The sequence below is a fragment of the Amphiura filiformis genome, chromosome 13 (assembly GCF_039555335.1).
Source record: "Amphiura filiformis chromosome 13, Afil_fr2py, whole genome shotgun sequence".
Lineage (NCBI taxonomy): Eukaryota > Metazoa > Echinodermata > Ophiuroidea > Amphilepidida > Amphiuridae > Amphiura > Amphiura filiformis.
The window spans coordinates 54,995,796-55,017,889 of NC_092640.1; the positions used below are offsets into that span (position 1 = coordinate 54,995,796).

A 22,094-nucleotide genomic window follows, 5' to 3' on the forward strand; every position below is an offset into this window, starting at 1 on the left:
TATAGAATAAATAATCTTTGAATGAAAACATGTTTCCGTTAATGATTTTGTCACTGCAGGTTTGTCTTCAATGTTGTTAGTGTTGTTAATTAATATTAATTGAAAGGTCAGCACAGCATTAACACTCAATGCCTAACAAAACTGAGATTTTGTATGAATTGAGTTAGATGCTGTAGGCCTATTTGAATTCACTTTAGTATATTCATATAAAGACAAGTAATTGAAATAACAGGTTGCTGGAATGTTTTGTAATAATGTGTGATATCTGGTTTAGGGCCCAAGCCGGCAAATTTGTAATTGAGATCAAGGCAAAAATATGGTGTAGGGGCCAACAAAAATAACATTTAAGAAAATGGATACTACAAATCATCAGAACTCTAGAACCAAGCATATTGAAGTATGGCGGTTGCCCGGTAGGGGTCACTCCCATTGTGGCATGTACACCATCCGCAATTAATAATAAAAACGCGTAAAACGGGTATTTTCTGTGGGTAGGCGCGATACGCGCGTTTCGTGTTTAGGGTAGACTAGTTGGTATGTTAATAATATAAATGAAAATAGCAGAGGAAGAAGTGCTCAAATAGCTGCCTTGTCTATTTTTGGTTCACATATTTTTGTTTTCATCAATTAAATCAGCTTAAGTAGATCAAAATTATCAAAATTTGTTTGAAGCTATGTTAGGATGTTTGTAATTAAATTTTATACACTGTTAAAGATATATCGACTGCTCAGTGCTAGAAGTGGGTAAGTGCAAATAGCTGCCCTGTGACCATTTAGCAATAATTTCAAACAGCATATTATACTCAGCTATAATGGCATCTACACATGGCAGCTACTGCACTTACCCACTTCTGGTACTATACAGTTGATATTGTGACCAAACTTTGACACTGTTATCACTTCTCAGACACAGTGTTCAGGGCAGCTATTCTACATTAGCACTTCTTCCACCACACTTTCAATAGATCTTTTCGAAATTCCCAGAATCCTTTGTAAACAATGCGAACATTAATGCGAATGTCGCTTCGCACTTTGACCTGCACAGTAACGATCACAAATGAGCATCAGCTTGATATACTTATAGATGAGTTGACCTATGACTTCATGTGTTTACATTCAGGGCAATCTCTGTTGTTTCAAACAGGGCAAAATCTATCACAGCCCACATAAAATCTTTTCAGAAACAAACTTGCACAACCTTTGTAGTTTAAATTGTGGGATATCATGTAGCTCATAGCACCTGTAAGCAATTTGACAACATTTTTGGTATTATTTGTACCAAAATTAATGCAAAAGAAAAAAAAATTCTTCTAGGTTGACTATAGGATCTTTGCTTGACAGGTTTTTAACTCAGACCAACAGAGGGGTACCAAAATGCAAATCACCTCATCTATTCGCCGTCATAGTGTGACATCACAATTGATTATTGCCAGGTCAACTGGTGCACACTGTGTTTGGAACCACGATCAAAATGATCACAACACAAAGTCAATGAGTTGCTAACAGGTGTGCAAACCAAGGTATGACACATTCACTACAATGACAAATAGTTTACCAAAGGCTTCCGGGATTTATAGAAGTTGTCTATTTATTGTATCCTTTACTGTCCAAATGCAGCCAGACTTTTGTCCATGAACTTCCTCTTGACGAAGCACAGCCACCATTTGCTTGGTTTGTCTGTCTGTGGGTCAAACACCTTGGCAACCATTCTTGCTCCGGTTTCTTGACGGATCTGCTGTAGATAGGATCTCATTTGGTCTGGAAAGAAAACGAGAAAACGGAGAGAAAGTTATGGGTTTGTGTTTTTAACTTCTACACTGCAATGAGCTATTCCATTTAAAATCCACACTACCCCTGTGGAAGATTTTGGAAATATCTTCTGCACTGTTTCCTAAGCCATATTTTCCCAGCTATATTCTTCCACAGAGGGAGTATGAGTTTCAAATAGAATAGACAATTGGGTAACTTCCATTTGAAATACTCACTCCAGTTGTGGAAGATATCGGTAAAGGCATAATACAGGGGGAGTATGGGTTTCATAATGATTAACCCTGATTACATTTGAAATACATACTCCCCCTGTGGAAGATATTTCCAAAAACTTCCACAGGGGTAGTGTGCATTTTAAATGGAATAGCCAAATAATCTCATCCCCTGATTTATTTGTAGTACATTATGCTTAGGGAATGTGCAATAAGGGGGCAAGTTAATTTTTGGCACATCAAAAAGCAGGGGCAGTCAATTTTTGGCACACATTATAATGGCTTGGGAAACAGTGCAAAAATGTTCAAATTTTCTGCTAAAACTCAACTCGGTGCTTTTTACATGAATCTACATGGATTCATGCTGTTGATGTTTTGCAAGAATCCTTTTGCATGAATTGATTCACAGATTTGTGTTGGAATTCAAAGCCAAATTCTCCGCAGTGATTTCTGCTTCTCCGCTGTGATTTTCCATTCATATGATTATATTTGTGCATGACTTTGTTCTTCTTCCCCATAAGTTTCTGTTGTTGCAGAAAATGCTGTGGATTGCCACAACGAAAAAACAAACCATCAAACTATCGTTCTTTAAGCCGATTCTACTTGGCCAACACCAGTGCCGCCGACAAGGTGGGTTAAGGGGGTGCGTTACCCATAAAAAGAAACATCCCTTAAGGGACCCATAAAAGCAAAGAAAAAGATACCTCAGGGGCCATATAAAAAGGGGGCCCTGGCATTCATTTTACCCCCGGGCCCGTAATGGCTCTCGGCGGCACTGTTGTCCATAATGCCCCAGGTCACAATGAAATTTAAGCCCAAATTGAATCAGTGTGAGATTGATTGCTGGTCGTTGGGCTATTCCAGCTGAAATCCATATACCCCCTATGGACCGACGCAGACACAACTAACTTCTTTTACCCCCTATGGATATGACCTTAATCTCCCACACAGGGAACATGTATTTCAAATGGGGTTACCTGAATCCTTGTTGTGTGATTTCAACTGGGAGTTTAATTTTGCTCCCCTTCTTTGCAATATCATAGCACTGCATGCTTCTGATTGGCTGCGGGGAAATCAAGGTCGGGTGATCGGCGACCTCACCAAAAACGTGCGGTATCACCTATACGGCTACATATTTCTTCAAACTAAGATATATGGCACAGAGTACCATAAATTTCGATTTCATGTTGCAATTATTCAATGTGGGAAAAAAGCATTATGCGCTTCTGCAATAATCGAGTTAATAACATCCATCTTTACTCTCTTTGCAAAAGTGCCAATTCAACTTCAACCCAGATTTCAACAAAGGCATCCTCATAAACTAATTTAGGTTTTAGTCTGATAAAAAATAGATTATCAAAGTTCACTTGCAAGATCAGTATAAAATTAACCTATGATGACAATTTTGCACATAATATGACAATACTGTGAACTGAGGCCATTCCTGTTAAAAAACATACACCCCGTACAAAAGATTTTGACCGTAATCTCCTACACGGGGTATAGATTTCAAATGGAGTCATCCATTTGAAATTCACACTTCATGTGTGGGAAATTAAGGTCATGTCTTCCACCTGGGGTCTTCCATTGGGGTGTACGGATTTTAAAACTACCATATCTGACCCAATAAGCAAAATGTCAGGGGTGACATTATTGCATAAGGCTCATCTTAATTAATTTATTATAAATATTAGAAACTGTCCAATGTTAGTAAAGTTCATTCTGCACAGTAAAAGATGCTTTATAAATACTATATTTATGTTTACAAATTTAAAAAAAAGAAGCTTAATTTTGCCTTGTAAGGCTTTTATTAAAAAGAACAGAGAGCCTAAGTATTTTATTGCCAAAAAAAGGGAAAACTTTCTGCCCATTTCAAGTATGGGAGGTTCGATTTTTAGTATTTCTTTTGGTATGTACTGTATCCTGTTCAATTTTTAAAGACTGGTTTCAGATAACATGATTCTTTGAGTAATATTCTTGATATATTGTTTAGTTTTAGGATTTCTTTTAAAATACCCTACCACTGTAGATTTTCAATGGGGGTCTTTTATGAACGACCCATACACATATACTGTGAATGTAAAAAATGGTAGTAACACTTTTGCTGCGTTTGTAATTCTTTGTGATCTTTAATGATTTTTGTGATTCTTCTTAATTGTTCTTTTGTTTTCTTATAAAAATAAAAGCACTGGCACCGATGCATGTGCACAGTGGAAAAGAAACAAAGGGAAACATTTTTTTACAGTATCCTTTACTGTCAACCAACCCATGAGATGTTTTATTCTGTGAGTATAAACCATTTTCATGGTGGTGGCATTGGCAGTACAAGCCTAACATCGAGTGGTATAGGTATGTGCTGCAGTCAAGGGTCCATTTTTCAGGGCTTCCATGTGCTACAGTCAAGGGTCCATTTTTCAGGCCTTCCAGCAGGGTTTTCTGACTGACATGGGTTCAGTATTGACTGTGTTCTGGACTGACGAGGTCCCCTTTCTGTCCATTTAAGCTCCTATTGAGTAAAACTTCCAAAATTATAACTCTTTAGCCAAAATTTGGAGAAGAAAATTGAATTTTCATAACTCTACAACCAAAAATTTGGCCTAAATTTCAGTTCACTAGACAAAGCATGTCTCAATTACAGTTCGGAAATCTTTATTTTTGAGAAATCAGGCTCTACTAGTTTGGGCCAATTTCAACCACTCCGCGCCCCCCGCCAGATATGATCACTTTATCCCAGTCTGTGGCTACAGACTTAACGAGTACACAGCGCAACACATGTTGATGCAACCTCTCTGGATAGTATAGACCCACAGACCACTTGACATCATTGTTTATCAACAAAGGCGAGGGACTGGTCTGTTGACATGCTTGAACGAACTGCTTCACTGTTCAATGGCTTTCTTGTATTATATGAAATGTGGTGGGCCTGCCTGTACCCTGAGCAAACTATGATGCGTACGCACACTGCAGGGCAAAGAACAATGTAAACATAATTTGTGCGCATACTGCCGGGCAATGACGTCATATGTCAAATGGTCTATACTAAAGCAAGAGAGCCTAAAGTAGGGCTAATGATCACCCTCACCCAGTTGAATGTTGCTGCTTACACCCTTAATATAAAATACACAACCTCGCTGGTTGACAAGTATTAATTATTCTGCAAACAACTTGCTATTTTGTTACAAAAGTGATGGCTTTGATGTCTTTCAAAGAACAAAAATAGCGACAACTACTGTACAAATGCAGCTATATATTTTTAAAATTTCAAAACAAAATTAATTTGATACATTATCTACTACATTTAATACCTCATCTCCTTGACAACCAGACACAAGAATATAATCATTATTTGTTAATGTATTAAGTGACTAAGTAGAGAGCAATAAAAAGGACAAGTAGCATTGCAATTGGCTTTTCTGTCTGAAAACCACACCCCCTCCTGGAAGATTTTTCTTCTGGATTTCAGCATTTTTCAGTAAGCTTTAGCAGTACATGATTTATAGGCCTGTGAATTTTCACCAAGAAATGGTAAAACCCATAACAAACGGGAACATTCTCGGCTGAAAATACCGTTAGAATCTAGCCCTTCTGGCCACCTCCTCTGCAAGAAACTTCTTCGCAATATTCGCATGGATTACCATAGACATGAAAATAAATGAAACATCATATAACATCAATGTTTCATAAATTTTCCCAGCAGTATACTGTCCACTTCCTGTTTTTATTAACGAGCAAGCCACTGACTTCTAACATTATTGATGGTAAGTCGCTGTGTGGACACTCGTCGTTGATAAGAGGATTATAAGTTACCATCGATGATTAGTTATCATCGATGGTAATTCGCTGTGTGGACACTCGTCGTTGATAAGAGGATTATAAGTTACCATCGATGATTAGTTATCATCGATGGTAAGTCGCTGTGTGGACACTCGTCGTTGATAAGAGGATTAAAAGTTACCATCGATGATTAGTTATCATTGATGGTAAGGCAGTCTGAACATGACTATATACAGTGGCGGCACCAGGAATTTTTTTCTGGGGGCATTGAGGAGGAAAAATGAATTTCGGGGGGGGGGGGGGGGGGGGGGGGGAAATTTGTTGTTTGCACAAAATTACCACAAGGTGAAATTTTTGTAATTTTGGGTTTTTACTGGGGGAAACAGGGCGAAAGAGTTCTGACTGGGGGCATTTTCCCCCTCATGCCCCCATGGCGCTGCCACTGACTATATAGTGAATAATTTAGAACCAACTTGTTGCTGTATTTCTGAAATATTTTACGCATTTAAAAACATCTAAAAAACCTCGCATAAAGAATCTCACATGAATCATAATTATACTAATATTAGTTATCATTGATGGTAAGGCAGTCTGAACATGACTATATACAGTGGCGGCACTAGGAATTTTTTTTTTTTTGTTTTTGATGGGGAAAATGAATTTCAGGGGGGGCAAAATCAACAAATTTTGCACAAAATTACCACAAGGTGAAATGTTTGTAATTTTGGGTTATTACTGGGGGCAACAGGGCGAAAGAGTTCTGACTGGGGGCATTTTCCCCCTCATGCCCCCCATGGCGCTGCCACTGACTATATAGTGTATAATTTAGAACCAACTTCTTGTTGTATTTCTGAAATATTTTACGCATTTAAAAACATCAAGAACCTTGCATAAAGAATCTCACATGAATCATAATTATACTAAGTTTTAATGCTCTGCATCCTAGTCATGGGCTTCAACATAAAAAGTTCCAAGTTTTGAGAAAATTTCAAGAGCTATCTCAAGAACCACTGAACCAATACTAGGCTTGTTTGTACTCATTTTAATGTATTTTTCAAATATGGTCATTTGAATGTACAATTCTGAAATGTTTTAATTTTTTTAAAAAGAATTTGAAACTTGTCATCTGCAGTTGAAGCTAGTTGGCACCCGCGTGGAGAGAGTTAATATTTGTTTTCAATGCAAACATATCAATAGATTTGTCTGAAGACAATAATAAAAAAAAAAACCTGCTTTTCAAATATCAATGACTTGTGAATTTTCTTAAGTTTTTAAAAAAATTCCATCATTTGTTTAAGTTCAAGGTCTTATTCTGCTCATTCTGTATGCATTTAAATATTGGAAAAACTGCCAAGTCAGTCCGCTGTCTCGTTTCCATAATGCAATGCATGGTGAAATACCAGGCCAAAATTAGGTAAATTTTAGTCCAAAGCATGCGAAAAGGAATGGGCACATAGAAATTTTTGAAACCGCTCATAATCTGAAGGGTCATTAGTCCGGAATGGATCAAGTTAGAGCATTTTAGGCTGGGGGGTGGTGTACTCAAGTTTGATTTTGGTAGGAGTGTGCATTGAGAATTTGAAAGTGGACCCATAAATATACCAATTTTTCAAGAAATTTGGATCCATTGATGTACCAGAAGTCAAAATTTTCAGCCAAATTTAACCCAAATGGTCATAGTTCTTACAAATTTTCCCAAAATTGAAAACATTTTGAAAAAAGGACCCATTCATATACCAAAATTGGCTAAGAAATAGGGGTCATTGATATACCAAAAGGCTGAAAATGCTACCCATATTTGCGACACGTCCCCGTATGGTCATTTGTACTAAGTACCCCCCCCTGGGATTCTAGGTTAGGATTAGGGTAGGGATAAGGATAGTTTGGCATTGATAAGATAAGATTAGGGTGAAGTTTAAGATTATAAGGTTTATATTATAACTTATGTTATTGGATTTTCGGACTAAGTAATAGCCCTTCTGAGTGTTGACTAGTAACCAAATTTTTGGTTAATTTTTTCCGGTAGAAGTTCCCGCGGCTCAAAATACCGGAAAAATTGACCCTACACAGTACCCCGACTTCTCTCTAGTCGGAAGAGTCGCTAGTCCAAAGGTTCTCTAGTTCAAAGGGTCGCTTGTCCGAAAACCAAATTAAGTTCGCCAATCCGAAGGTTCAATAGTCCGCATATAGAATAAGGGTTAGGGTTAAAGTTAAAGTTAGGGTTAGCAAGCCTTATTTATTATTCGGACTAGTGAACCCTCGGACTAGAGAACCCGATATTCGGACTGGCGAAACATTTGTCAGAATTTGGACTATGGAATGGTAAATTACGTGTTCGGACTAGGGAACCTTTGAACTAGCGAACCCTCGGACTAGGAAACCTTTGGTCGAGAGAGTTGTTACCGACAGTACACCACTTCTGTTTTTGTATTTAATGCTCATTGCAATAATATGCATCTATTTGGCAAATATTGTTTCAATCAACTTATGTTATTACATAAATATTTTATTCATAATAAAACCTTGAATATCAATTCAATGACTGGCTTATGTCTTTGCACTTTTCATAAATTTGATTCATTTTTCCCCTGAACTTTCATTTTATCAGCAGCTTGAACAAGAGCACAAGCTGTTACGGAAGTATTAAAAATCACAGCAGCTGATAGGTGTATCCCATCATGCTCTGCAGTACCATAGTAGAACTGAACATGCCATAGAAAGTGTACACAAAATCCCTCACTTCAACTCTCAATTACTATACTTATATCAGGGGAGCTTAGACTTTTGTTTGAAAAAAATATGATCTCTAAAGTATTGTGAAACTATCCATAGCTCTTAATATCTAAGCGGCTCTTGTTTTTATTTTGTATACATTTGCTATGGAGCAAGCAGATAGACTGCAGTGCATGATGGGATACTCCCTTTAGCTGCTGTGATTAAAAATATCTAAAATGTTTTTTTCCAGCTATGATAAAAATACCATGATGTGAAAAGCCAGATATTATATAAACAATTGTAGTGTATTTTTAGTAACATTTTAATAACAATTTGCAGAGATGCCACTCAGTTTCACCCATAATACCCGACACTGCAGGCATTGCCGTCTAGATTTTAGAGGCGAGTGGTTAATCACTCGCTACCACGATGCTAGGCGAGCGGTTGAATTTACAAATACGACTTATTTGGGTATAATCAAGTAGAGCTTCGGTCTTAAAACGGTATTCGTGTTGAAATACGCGTGAAACACGCTAAAAATTTGTGACTTTCTCCGCTAGGAGGGGACACAGAATTGATTAAATGCTGAATTGGCTGATTCGATGGCTGATTTTGGGAGATTCCCAGTGAGTGATTTTTAGTGCCTATGGCGAGTGGAAAATCGCTTGCTAGAAATCAAGTTTGGGTGAGCGGTGGCGAGCGAGAGCGATTGCTCGCCTCAAACGGCAAGGCCTGCACTGTGAGAAAAACCTGAAAAAGCATGCAAAAAAACCTGAATTCCGGCTAAAACTTGGAAAGTGGCAAGTGGAATTTGTCAAAATATTTATAGTTCAAAGAGAGTACTACAATTAGTTTACTTAGGTGCAAAGATTTGTGCAAAATGTTTTGACTGTAATTTGGCTGAGAGAGTGAAACTTTTGAAGTCATATTTCATCCAAACATTACTTTGGAAATTCTCACTTGTTTTTATTTATTGAAAAGGCAAAATATACTTTATTTTTCTTACAAATCGAATAGCAGTACTTAAAGATGTTTTCACCATAAAAAGTTTCTCAAAATAATTGAAACCAATACTAGTACTCTATAATGTCCACAAAGCTGCTCTCCGACTCAAATAGCCAGCCTTTGCCAGCATCCACCCTCAGCACTAAAATATGGGTTGATACTTTCAATAGTGACAAAAAGCCCTCAATTAACATATATCCAAAACTTGCAATTGATGTATTTCTTATTAAGCACTATCAACTCACATTGCACTGAATCCTTGGCACTGAATAGCAAATGAGCAGAGGGAAGAAATGCACTGTGGGAAGTAAGTGTATCTTCTCTTAGCTGATCATTAGGATCCCACATTTGACATCATATATGTGACACGATCAAGGGAAATGAGTCGGATGTCGCTAATATTGATTTTGAGATATTGGCAAAGAAATTGTTAAAATTCTTTTGTTTTATATTGTTTTCAGCGATTAATAAAGTGACGTAACTTCTCAAAGAAAAGTCGTATCAACATGGGGTTTTCAGTTTTTGAAAGCTCTAAATGTCCTCTTTAGAAACAGATGTAAAACTCATTTTCGACCAGGGTCGACATGTGACTCATTCCCCTTGATCACGTCACATATGTACTTAGATAAAAGGTTCAAATTATTCAGGTTAAGAAAATCATAATTCAGTTTCAATTATGTTTGAATAATTGCTTCTGACATTTACCATTGATTACCTGTTGATCATAATGAAGACACAATAGGCTAGCCTTGTTCAAGACTCTATCTCTTAGGCAAAAAAAAAAAGTTCGTTTCCTATAGCTCGCGCGTATTTCGCTTTTGACAGCTTATTTTGTGCATTTGATTTTTTTTGCTTAAAAAGGAGAAAAAACAAACAAACAGAAAATCACAAAAAACTAATATAAAACACTACTGGAGAAAACATTTCCACATTACACAAACATGTGTAGTGAAAAACTAATAACGGAGAAAACATCACACAAAAATACCTTTTTTAATTTGCAGGTTGAAAGGGGATCATAAAATTATTTTTGAATATGAAAAAAGTTTTTTTATGGGTGTCAGAGAAACGCACTGTAAATTCCCATTCCAATTTGCATTAAAAAATTTTTTGTTCATTTCAAGGCATGGATTTAAAAAAAATTTGACTTTAGACTTACTACAGGAAACAAACATTTTTTTTTTGCCTTATATTTATTTTATTTATAACATTTGGATGAAACCAGGCAAAGCCCAATAGTGCTCAGAGGCTACTAAATTCAAGGGATGCCAACCGGACTTTACGGAACAGTGATATGGAAAGAGATCCGATTTTAGATGTACAGGTGGAAAACCGGATCACCCGGAGAAGGATTATTCCCACTTGGTCCAATCCCATTAGCCCCCGGAGAAAAACCTGCAAGGACAAGCATGGATCGGCAACAAAACTCACATGTGGAGACTAGAAGACATGAATTTGATGTCCCTAGCGGGACTGAAAGAGACTTTTGGAAAATGATATCCCTAGAGAGAGAGTCACTTTTTTTTGCATTTGATACACCTTGTGGGTGTCTCAAGACCAGTGGCGGCGCCATGAATTTTTTTTGGGGGGGGGCATTAGGGGAAAAAAGGGAATTTCAGGTGGGGGGGCAAAATCAACCAAAATTACCGCAAAAGTAGAAACTTGCGTAATTTGGGTTTTTTTCTGGGGGCAACAGGGGGGGGGGCAAGAGTTCTGACTGGAGGATTTACCCCCCCCATGCCCCCACCCGTGGCACCGCCACTGCTCAAGACTAGCACTAGTATCGCTCAATCGAGTATGTGTATGTGGCCACAATGCAAGTACCCCCACCTTCTGCACAGCACCGTGCAGTAACATACAGTATGTGGCTTCCTTGGTGGCTTCAAAGGATACTGACGTGAATCAAGACAAGAAGAGACCAGACAATGCTATATGTCATCTAGGTGGCTTCGGAAGTTCGGATAGACACAAGTTTGAATCAAGAATAGGAAAGGCCAGACAATGTTATATAATTATGTCACCTTACATTTCTTATCAATTGTTATTGAAATTTTATCTGGTATTTTACATAAATAATTTGCCCCACGACGCCCACCAGGGCATTGCCTCTGGACCCCACCAGGATCCCTAAAGTGGGCCCCGGTGCCCCGGGGGGGGATGGGCGAGAGCTTTGCTCGCTATGCTTAGTTAAAAAATACTTTCCGTATTTTTTTTATTAAGGCTAGGGGAGAGCGGGGAGTGTTCGCCCTATTTTTTTCTGACCAGCCTACCTATGTCAATTTTAAGGTTAGGGATGACCTGATTAGCCCATGTGAAAGCCTTATGTCTTAGCTATATACGGCCACAATCCCAGACATGTTGGCCTTACAATAGCAACAGGATAGAGCAAACAAAAAAGTTTTGCAAAGTGGCGAACTTGCCCCATATTGGGGCAGGTTCGCCCAGATGGTGGGGTAAGTTCACCCTAATCACAAAAAAGGTTTAAACATTGCATAACAATAACATATTCAATGCAAACATTTAGCAAGAGTATACAGGGCATTCATTCTCTTCTGGGGAGTCACTAATTTTGTTGCAGGGGTCGGGTCAGGGTAAAATGTGGGGGTCCAAAGTGAGCTTAAACGTATCATGTTTACAACTTCGGGGAGAAATGGATTAGGACATAAACTGTGGTATGAGTAATACCGATATCACATAACTTTAAAAAAACCCATGTTTTTCAGTAGTTTTACCTTGTTTAATGGTTTAATTATCAATATTTTGCATAATACGCTGATGGGGCAGGTTCACCCTCCAGTTTGGGGTAAGTCCGCCCGGGAAGATATAGGGCTAACATGCCCCATCCTCAAAAGGGCTTAACGAGCCCCTTGTGCATTTGTGTATTTTCTTCAGGGTATGCAAAACACAAATCGAATAAGGAGATTATAACTGCATTAAATCTTTGACAAATCCCATATGTTCCCAATACAGATTTCCATTAAAACCATCTGTATTTATGTATCAATGATAATACAACATTATAAATGCAAGAAAAAATTACGTTTTGGTGTATTTTTTTTGTTTTGGCTGCAGTTCGATGAACACGTCCCTATATGTCGCGTGGCTAATATGAGAAGTTTATAATGACCTATGTCACCTAATTTTGCCATCACCAAATTCCCTGATAGCCGTAGTGCTGAGAAACAAGGGGTGGGCGAACCTGCCCCTAGGGCGAACACTCCCCGCTCTCCCCTACTTACATCTCTGCTCCACTAAATCCTGGGTTTCTAAGTGCGAAGAGATACACAGGATGTGCCCTGGAAATGGGCCTCAATCATTTTTGGTCTTCTAGTATAATTAGGATGGACCACTTTTGTGTGAAAATTGGCATCACAAATATGGGTCCCACTTCCTCTTAATAGCAGAAGCAGAAGATGGCCCTACCCAAACCTAGCCCTACCATAGGGCCTTTTGACTGTGGCAATCCTCCGAAACCTGTGTTATATCTAGATCTCTAGCTATAGCAGTTACCGGAGTATAGCATGTCTTGGAGCTTAGCGTGTTTAAAAAGGCCCAGTGGTAGGGCTAACCCAAAGCAAACTCGAGTGGAATATATTCCCCAAAAATGCTAACAACAACAACAAAAGCAAACAAACAGAAAAACAAACATATCATCACCCTGCTACGATAATTGATATGATGATAATAACTCATTTTTTGTAGTTTTGAGAAAAAGTACAACATAATATATTTATTCACTCATCCTTGGACAAGAACAAATTACAATGGAACAAATTAAAAGGAATTATCAGTGACTTTGGCCAGTGACTTGGGCAAAAATCACAGCAAAATCATCAGACAAACAGCAGAGTTATAAATTCTGGTGTTAAAATGTCTAAGTCACCCTAAAATATCAATTTATATGATCTTGGTTAATGTCAATGGCATTATTACAGCAGGTGCACATGAAAATAGAGACATGATTTAGGCAAAAAGCTCAATTTGGCAGAAAAGTGAGAAAGGCAATTATTAATCCATATTTAGGGAATTTTTTACCTAAACAAACCGGCTGATTTGACAGTTTTTGACCAATTTTCTCAAATCGGGCCCATTTTTAGGGATTTTGTTACCTAAAACAAAATACCTTATATATGTAAGTACGGTACCCCCCAGATCGTAGCAGGATGACGATATGTAACAACCGTTTCATAACAATTTCATAACAGTCGTTTTATAACTGGACATCATTTGCATGACAATGGGCACATCTCTATCTAACCAGGGGGTCAGTCATAGCTATTTATAGTCATAATTAACATTCTTTTGTTTCCAGTTGTTAATTTATTTTGATTATATGGTTTCCAAAAACAATACATGTTTTAAAAAGCCTTAATGTACCATTTCCGTCAAATTTTAATTTTGTTATTCTTTATTCAAAATGTTGAAATAATATTAGTAATAACTGACGGGAAGGGTTGCTGTCCATTTTAAGTTGAAATAACAAGGTAATGTGAAAGAAATCCCACTAGTTATTTTAGCCATTTAAACATGCAGTTCTATGGGAAGACATATTATCATAATTTAAAAATTATGATAATATGTGACTCCTCGCCACAACTGAGCCCGGATGTAGCCAATCATCATTTTTGAGATATTCAACCAAAATATTCTGCTTGAAATTAGCTTTAAAATGATGTATATCATGTCTATAGTACTTGACATTTAAGTAGTGAAAAATCAATAAAACAGTCAATAAATCCTTTCTTTCCTATTGTTTATTGTTAAGTTCGATGGAGCATATCTCAATAGTGGCACTGGCGACATCCGGGCTCAGTTGTGGCGAGGAGTCACATATGTCAAACTTTGCTCTGTTGACCTACAAAGACAACAAATTTGGCCGATTCCATTTAGGTGCAAGTTGGGACATGTGTAAACATTACAAATATGCAAAAAAATCAGGTTTGATTTCATATTATAAGATCGTACATTATGGCTTTAAAGCTTTCAGTTGAGATTGGATTGAACACTTCCTTTCTCTTGACCAAAGGCTGGCAGTAAATCGTTCACTTACAATTTTGAGAGTGGCCTCCTTTTCTTTGTTATCAAATATGTGACCGTCCACGACGAAACCAGTGTAAAGTTGCACATTTGAGTATCTTAGATTTTGAATTGGCTAAAATCTCCATTAAACAAGCTTTAAAATGGTATATCACATGTCACAATTGGTTGTTAACTTGGTACTCAAAATTCAATATTTTGCCTTAAAATCCATTTGTTTTCTATTGAATTTTATTTGGTTTGTTGCTCCATATCTCTGAATGTGTACACTGGGTTCGTCGTGGATGGTCACATATGTTTCTCACTTCTCTTTCCATGTTGGACAGCATATGTGACCATCAATGACAAATCTAGTAGTGTAAATTAAAGGCCCATTCAGTGATTTGCTCATCCGGACGATCGCAAAAATCATCAAAACACAGATTTTGGTACCTTTGTCATTGTCATAGATGTGCTAACATAGCCTGCGAGTGGTTCAGCCGAAAGCCTTGTATTTAAGACAAAATAAGGCATTTTACATGAATCTGTTATGTAGATACTGACAGTATTTATATTAGCTACATGTATTTGAATGGGGCTTCCAACTTCATCAGTACTGCTGTTTTCTTTGTTTTTTGCCAAATTTGTCATTTCAAAATACCAAATGACAATTTGAATGACTTATCCTTCACTTTTAAGCAATTTATAAACAATTTTAATTTGTTTACATTGCGCTGGGATCACTGAATGGGTCTTTAAATTGTTGAGAGTGGCCTTCTTTGTTCTTTGTTTTCAAATCAGTTTCTCACTTCTATTTCCATGTTGGACAGCATACTTATATATGTGACGCGATCAAGCAAAATCAGTCGCAACTCGGAAATATTAAATTTTCAGTTTCAGTTAGTAAAAAGCATTTACAAAGCTGCATTTTACAGAAAACCCAACTGAAATTGAACAACCAGTTCCAAAGATATGAGTAATTCAAGAGTTTCCAAAACAAAGGGAAACAAAAGGAAATATTTCATTTGTTTGGCTATATCTCAAAATCAATATTTCCGAGTTCCGACTGATTTGGCTTGATCGCATCACATTTGTCCTACGACAAATTTAGTGTAAAGTCGCACTTGAGTATCTTAGGTTACAGGGGAAAGAAGAATTACGCATCGCACACTAGCACAATTAAACATGAATTTACAAATGGAAACATGTCATGCATCATAGGTAGATATACCAGAGTAAAAACTCTGGACATACCTGCCTGCGCGGGGACTTGAACCCCAGACCTCTTGCTTGTCGGGTGAGCGCTCTCAAAAGGATATATCACTTGTCACAACTGCTTGGAAAAGAAATGAGACCACAAGCATGGCAATAACTTCTTGCTGCTTGGCAGAGATTGTATCAATTAATTTGAGTCCAATTTGGGAAAACGTAAGATCGCCACCTTTTTTTGATGGCGAGTATAAGACACATGACCTTTTTTATTGTTGTAAGTTAGTGCAACTTTCAAATCTGGACCTCACTTCATCAAATTGACCAGTGTTTTATTGTTTTCTGGGCTATCGTATCCAGGGGGCCCCAAGGAAGAACACCTTGGTTGGTTTGGGCCTCCATGGTAAAATAAAGCTTCCTTTCCTATCCTAGGGAACATAATTTTGTACAGAAAATATGTATTTGCCCTTTTCAAACTTTGTTATCGTTCCCTTTTTAGGGAAAAAAGCCCCAAGTTTTGAGAAATTTTCTCAAAATATCAAGAGCTATCTTAAGAACTACTGAACCAATACTAGGCTTGTTTGTACTCATTTTAATGCATTTTTCATATCGATTCCAAATATGATCATGAAACTTAACAATTCTGAAAATTTTGAAAAAATAAAATAAAAATTGAAACTTGTCGTCTGCATCCGACATCCACATGGATCAAGTTAAAGCATGGAATATAGCCAGCAGCTACTTTGCATCTTACTGCTTGGTTCTTGAAGAGTCTGTAAGGAAGTCATTTACCTGGTAGGTATAGGAGACCACAGAAGATATCAATTACACTTCCCATAATGCATTTCTCCCACTTCAATTTTCTGCTCTGGGTCTGTGTGTATGACGAAATGTACGTCAGTGAACAGAGCACATCCATATCTTGTAAAATTTGTTTAAATCTTGACTATTGACCCATGTTTAGCCAGTCTATAAACCCAATCGCCATTCGCCAAGTTTTGGGACACTTTGACCTCTGACATATCGGGGAAACTGACATAATTATTATTAATTTATAAAATAATAATATTTTTATAGTTGTTTTAACTATTGTAAAACATTTTAGATTATATTTTGTACGTACAAAAACCCAATATTTCTGAATTTTCCCAATAGGTCAAAGGACAAAGTGTCCCAAAACTGCAAAAACTGTCCCACAATGCATTGCAAACTTCCAATGCCGATTGAACAAAGGGAACATGTACAAAGTATCATTAAAAAATGGGAGTGTCACTTGATGAAATAAAGTGATCGAACATGTTGCAAACAGACATGCCAACTTTGAAATCCAGATTTCCGTACTCAGAAGAACAAAAATCCGTATTTTGCACCCTAAAACCGTATTTTTTAAATATGTACCTTTTGCATACATGTACCTACCTGCCAACTCCAGAAACTCCAAAAGTAGAACACATAATTGAGAGGGAGCACTTATGCGACCGATCACATAACGGCCCGGGTCCAGGGGCCCACTTTACAAATTTGCAATCAAAATAAATCAATACAGAAAGATGCTTCCTTTACGAGTTATCACTCATTGAAAGTGCTACTTTGCTATACTTTACATGGAAAGCGGCCATCTTAAAGTCGTCATATTTCCTTAATTACATAACTGATCAAGCTGAATTCGGATATATGATGCACAGTTGAAAATTAATTTTAAAAGATTTGGTGACCTCAGTCGACCTTTGACCTTGTATGTGACCTTTGACCTTACAAAATTGGATAAAGTATGCAGACCAAACAAATTGGGTTTTGTTACTTCTAATGTTGTTAGAAGCATGCTTTGTTAAAACTTTCAAGTTCAGAAAATCATTGATCATCATCATCTGAATCTAAATAAACAAAGTGGGAAAGCATCTTGTAGGCCTATACATATTTCTTTAATGTGCATGCATAGTGCGAAAGTCGGAAGTAAAAGGAGGTCCGAAACCTTCTTGTAGGTTTATTCTTTTGCACCAATAGAGCTAAATAGTTAACTAAATACCTTCAGAAGACATAGCATTAGGTGGTTAATAAAAATATTAATGTGCATGAAAAATCTGCAAGTCAGAAGAAAATTATTTCGGAAACCATCTTGTAGGCCTATTAAATATTTCTTTAATGTGCATGCATGGTGCGAAAGTCGGAAGTAAAAGGAGGTTGAAAACCTTCTTTTATGCCTATTCTTTTGCACCAATAGAGCTAAATAGTTAACTAAATACCTTCAGAAGACATAGCATTAGGTGGTTAATAAAAAACATTAATGTGCATGAAAAATCTGCAAGTGGGAAGAAAATTATTTCGGAAAGCATCTTGTAGGCCTATTAAATATTTCTTTAATGTGCATGCACGGGGCGAAAGTCGGAAGTAAAAGGAGGTCGGAAACCTTCTTTTATGCTTATTCTTTTGCACCAAAAGAGCTAAATAGTTAACTAAATACCTTCAGAAAACATAGCATTAGGTGGTTAATAAAAAACATTAATGTGCATGAAAAATCTGCAAGTGGGAAGAAAATTATTTCGGAAAGCATCTTGTAGGCCTATTAAATATTTCTTTCATGTGCATGCATGGTGCGAAAGTCGGAAGTAAAAGGAGGTCGGAACCCTTCTTTTATGCTTATTCTTTTGCACCAAAAGAGCTAAATAGTTAATTAAATACCTTCAGAAGACCTAGCATTAGGTGGATAATAAAAAACATTAATGTGCATGAAAAATCTGCAAGTCGGAAGAAAATTATTTCGGAAAGCATCTTGTTGGCCTATTAAATAATAATTTTTTAATGTGCATGCATCACCGAAAGTCGAGAGAAAAACGATGTAGGCAACCACTTTAACAGACCAAGAAAGTGGTCAAATGATACCAGTAATTCAGTCGGTAGTCTAATCTTGCAGCTGTTTATCTTTTTAAGACACAACATTTTATTATTTTGGTCAAAATTCTGGAATACCGTATTTTTTGGGGGTGACCGTACTACCGTATTTATCACGTTTTACCGTACAAAATACGGTGAAACCGTACTAGTTGGCATGTCTGTGCAAAGGATCCTGGGAAGGGTTAGATATCTTCTCTGATAGGAGACTGTACCTCCAGCCAAAATGATCTCATCTCCAACGGCACAGTTCATTAGGCTCCATACACTTTTCTAGCTCAAAGGTTGACCCCAAGTTGTGGAGTATGAGGTTTTGTACCCAACATATACAGAGGTCATTTTATGACTGTACAAGCATATTAGGGTTCAAGAACTGTGCACTGTTAGATGAGTCTAATGTTTGAAATCGCATGGCTGTCCATATTAATTCTGTCACAGCAGAGAGGCCACGAAACTGAGGTTTTGAAATAAAGGATAATACTGCGTGCAATCTGTTTTCAGGTAATTGTGGGAAAACGGAGGGGTTCGTTTTGGGCCATTTTTTGGGCTATTTGTCACATTTAATCTAAAATGCTTTCTTTTTTCATTCAAATTGGTATAATGAAATTTAATTATCTTATTTGGTAATACATGCATGTTTGGTATCTTTAAATATTGTTTCTATTTATTTTTCTATTTCTTTAGCCTAATCTCTTGATTTTTAGTTTCTGTTTCTAGCTTCTTTGACAGTTAATATTGGCTATTTCAGTTGAAATGCATACACCCCCTATGGAAGACATGACCTTAATCTCCCACCATTTGAAATCTACACCCCTGTGTGGGACAATAAGGTCATGTCTTCCATAGGGGTATATGGATTTCAACTGGAATAGGCCATGACAGATGGTCATTTAGTTTTTGTCATATCATAGTATATTTTGTTTTTTAAAAATGCAAATCAATGCCAATTAATGTCCACTAATAATAACATGCTTATCAAGTTATGAACATTTTTGCAGTATCATTGTATGTTTTGTTTTCTAAAAATGCAAATTCTATCTACATCCAATTAATGTCACTCACTGATGATAACTTGTGAATATTGTTGTCATATCATTAATAATAATAATAATAATAATGTACACTTAATAAAGTGCCGGTATCCGTCGAGAGACGCTCATGGCGCTTTGCAAAAAACAACCAATGTACAATGATACAAACATATTATAACAATTAATACCAAAACAGTTCATCAGTGTTGTATAGTTCAAAGAGTCAATTAAAAGCATTTTGGAACAAATGTGTTTTCAAATTTGTTTTGAAACTACACAAGCTCTTGGCAGAGCGAACCAAAAATGGCAGATTGTTCCAAATGTTTGCAGCTGAAACATGAAATGATCTGCTGCCCCACTGGTTTCTGGCAACTGTTTCTTGAAGAAGTCCTTTTGTAGCATTGTATGTTTTGTTTTCTAAAAATGTTATTTTGAACTTCTAATAAATTGGAATTCTGTTACATGTATGAAATCCTTGAGCATATTGTCTTTATTATCATAGGGCCACTTCCGAGCGGCACTTGCTTAATGAACATTTTAACCATTGTATGCTTTGTTTTCTACAAAAATGCAATTTTCAAACTTTTAATAAATTGGATGTTTTTATATTGTGATGGGTGAAGCCCTTGAGTATATTGGCCACTTCAGAGAACAACTCGCTTGATGACCATTTATGACGTGTCATGTCAAAAACAGACACTTTTGGGCTGGTTATTAAGTTTGAGGTTTTTACATATCTTAAATATAGAAATATTTTGCTCCACAAAGCCGTTTTCCCCAATGAAATCGGACATTCCTAAGCGAAGATATTGAATTTGTAAGTTATGGTATTATAAAATTGGAAATTGAGATATCGGCCTTTACAGATATTATTGACAATGTTAAGGGATCTAAAATGAGCGTTTATTGCGTTTATTAGACAGTATTTTTTGTGGGACATGAGAGCACCTCAGACCTATCGAATTGCATTCTGAATACGAAGAATGTCTTTCTGATATCAAATAATTTTCATTTTTGAAAATCACAATATAATACAAATTTTATGACAAATTATACAAATTTGATATTTTTCAAATTTTTGATATATAACAGTCCTCGAAGTAAATTATATAAATCTAATGATATATTCTTAAAGTGTATGTAGCAGGGAGGAAAAGCAGACGGTCAATTGAAAATGTTGACCTTTCATATTGAAGATATGGATTTTTTCCCAAAAAGACCTTATTTTTGATTGGTGTTTTGGGAAAAAAATCCATATCTTCAATATGAAAGGTCAAAATTTTTAATTGATCGTCGACTTTTTATCCCACCTACATACACTTTAAGTATAAATCATCAGGTTTATAAAGTTTACTTCAAGTACTGTTAAATATCAAAATATCAATTTTAATGATTTGCCATAAAATGTGTATTAAATTGCGAATTTCAAAAATCAAAATTATTTGATATCAGAATGACATTCTTCGTATTCAGAATGCAATTCGATATGTCTGATGTGCTCTAATGTCCCAAAATAAATACTGTCCAAACGTTCATACCCCAGCCCTTAAGAGTAGGAATTATCTTGAAAAATGTCTCAAAAAATACCAGATGCCAGTTATATTTCAGTCGGAAACTATCAGACAATATTTTAAACATTAATAACAAACCCAAATTGTGAAAAAATAACTCGGACAGATTTTTGGCTATTTCTCCATTTACGATCCTGCCCAAAAGTGTCTGCTTTTGACATGACACGTCACATTTTTGCCATATCATTGTATGTTTTGTTTTCTACAAAAATGAAGCAATTTTTGAGCTTTTAATAAATTGAAGTTCTTCTACATTATGATGGATGAAGCGCTTGAGTATATTGTCTTTGTTATACACCATAACAAAAGCCATAGGCCAATCACAATTAGAAAATTTTGGATTTATGCAAATTAGGCACTGTTCCATTACTTGGACTTTTGATATTTTCTTTCATCCCTCCTACCAGACTGGAGAGTCATGGCAGGGTCCTTCGCAATGCAAATCAAATCTCTCAACTTTATGCAAGGACCGATCGTTTCAAAAACAGCGCTATTCCATACTTTATCAATTTATTGAATAACTAAATGCCCTGAACTGTTTTGCATATTCTGACTTTTTAAATATGGAAATATTGAGGCAATTTTAGCCTTTTAATGGTGTGTATTTATAATGTTTTGGAATGATGTTTTGAATAAGTGCAATATTTTATTTTCTATCAATAGCAGTTGCTGTGTTTTTCCTTGTTAATATTGATACTGTATTTTTTAATGTTTAATTGTTTTTAATATTGTAAACCACTTGTAATTTGGCCTGAGGGCCACAATTTGTGTGTGAATAAAATATAATACTATTTAATACTAGTATACTTTTCTGAAATGAATGGTGATTAAATGGTTTCTGTTACAATTAGTGCTGGATTAAGCTCAGATTTTCCTTAATTTGATTGACCTATCACTTCAGA

General features: G+C 36.4%; 1 protein-coding gene across 1 annotated transcript in view; it reads right to left on the minus strand.

The window, feature by feature from the left end:
- Positions 1 to 740: 740 nt before the first annotated feature.
- The window catches only part of LOC140168537 (actin-related protein 2/3 complex subunit 3-like), a 50,508-nt gene continuing 29,154 nt past the window's right edge, over positions 741 to 22,094 (minus strand). Inside the window, 1 exon segment of the mRNA XM_072191938.1 lies at positions 741 to 1,758. Coding sequence (XP_072048039.1) covers positions 1,601 to 1,758 — 158 coding nt within the window. The 3' untranslated portion in view covers positions 741 to 1,600.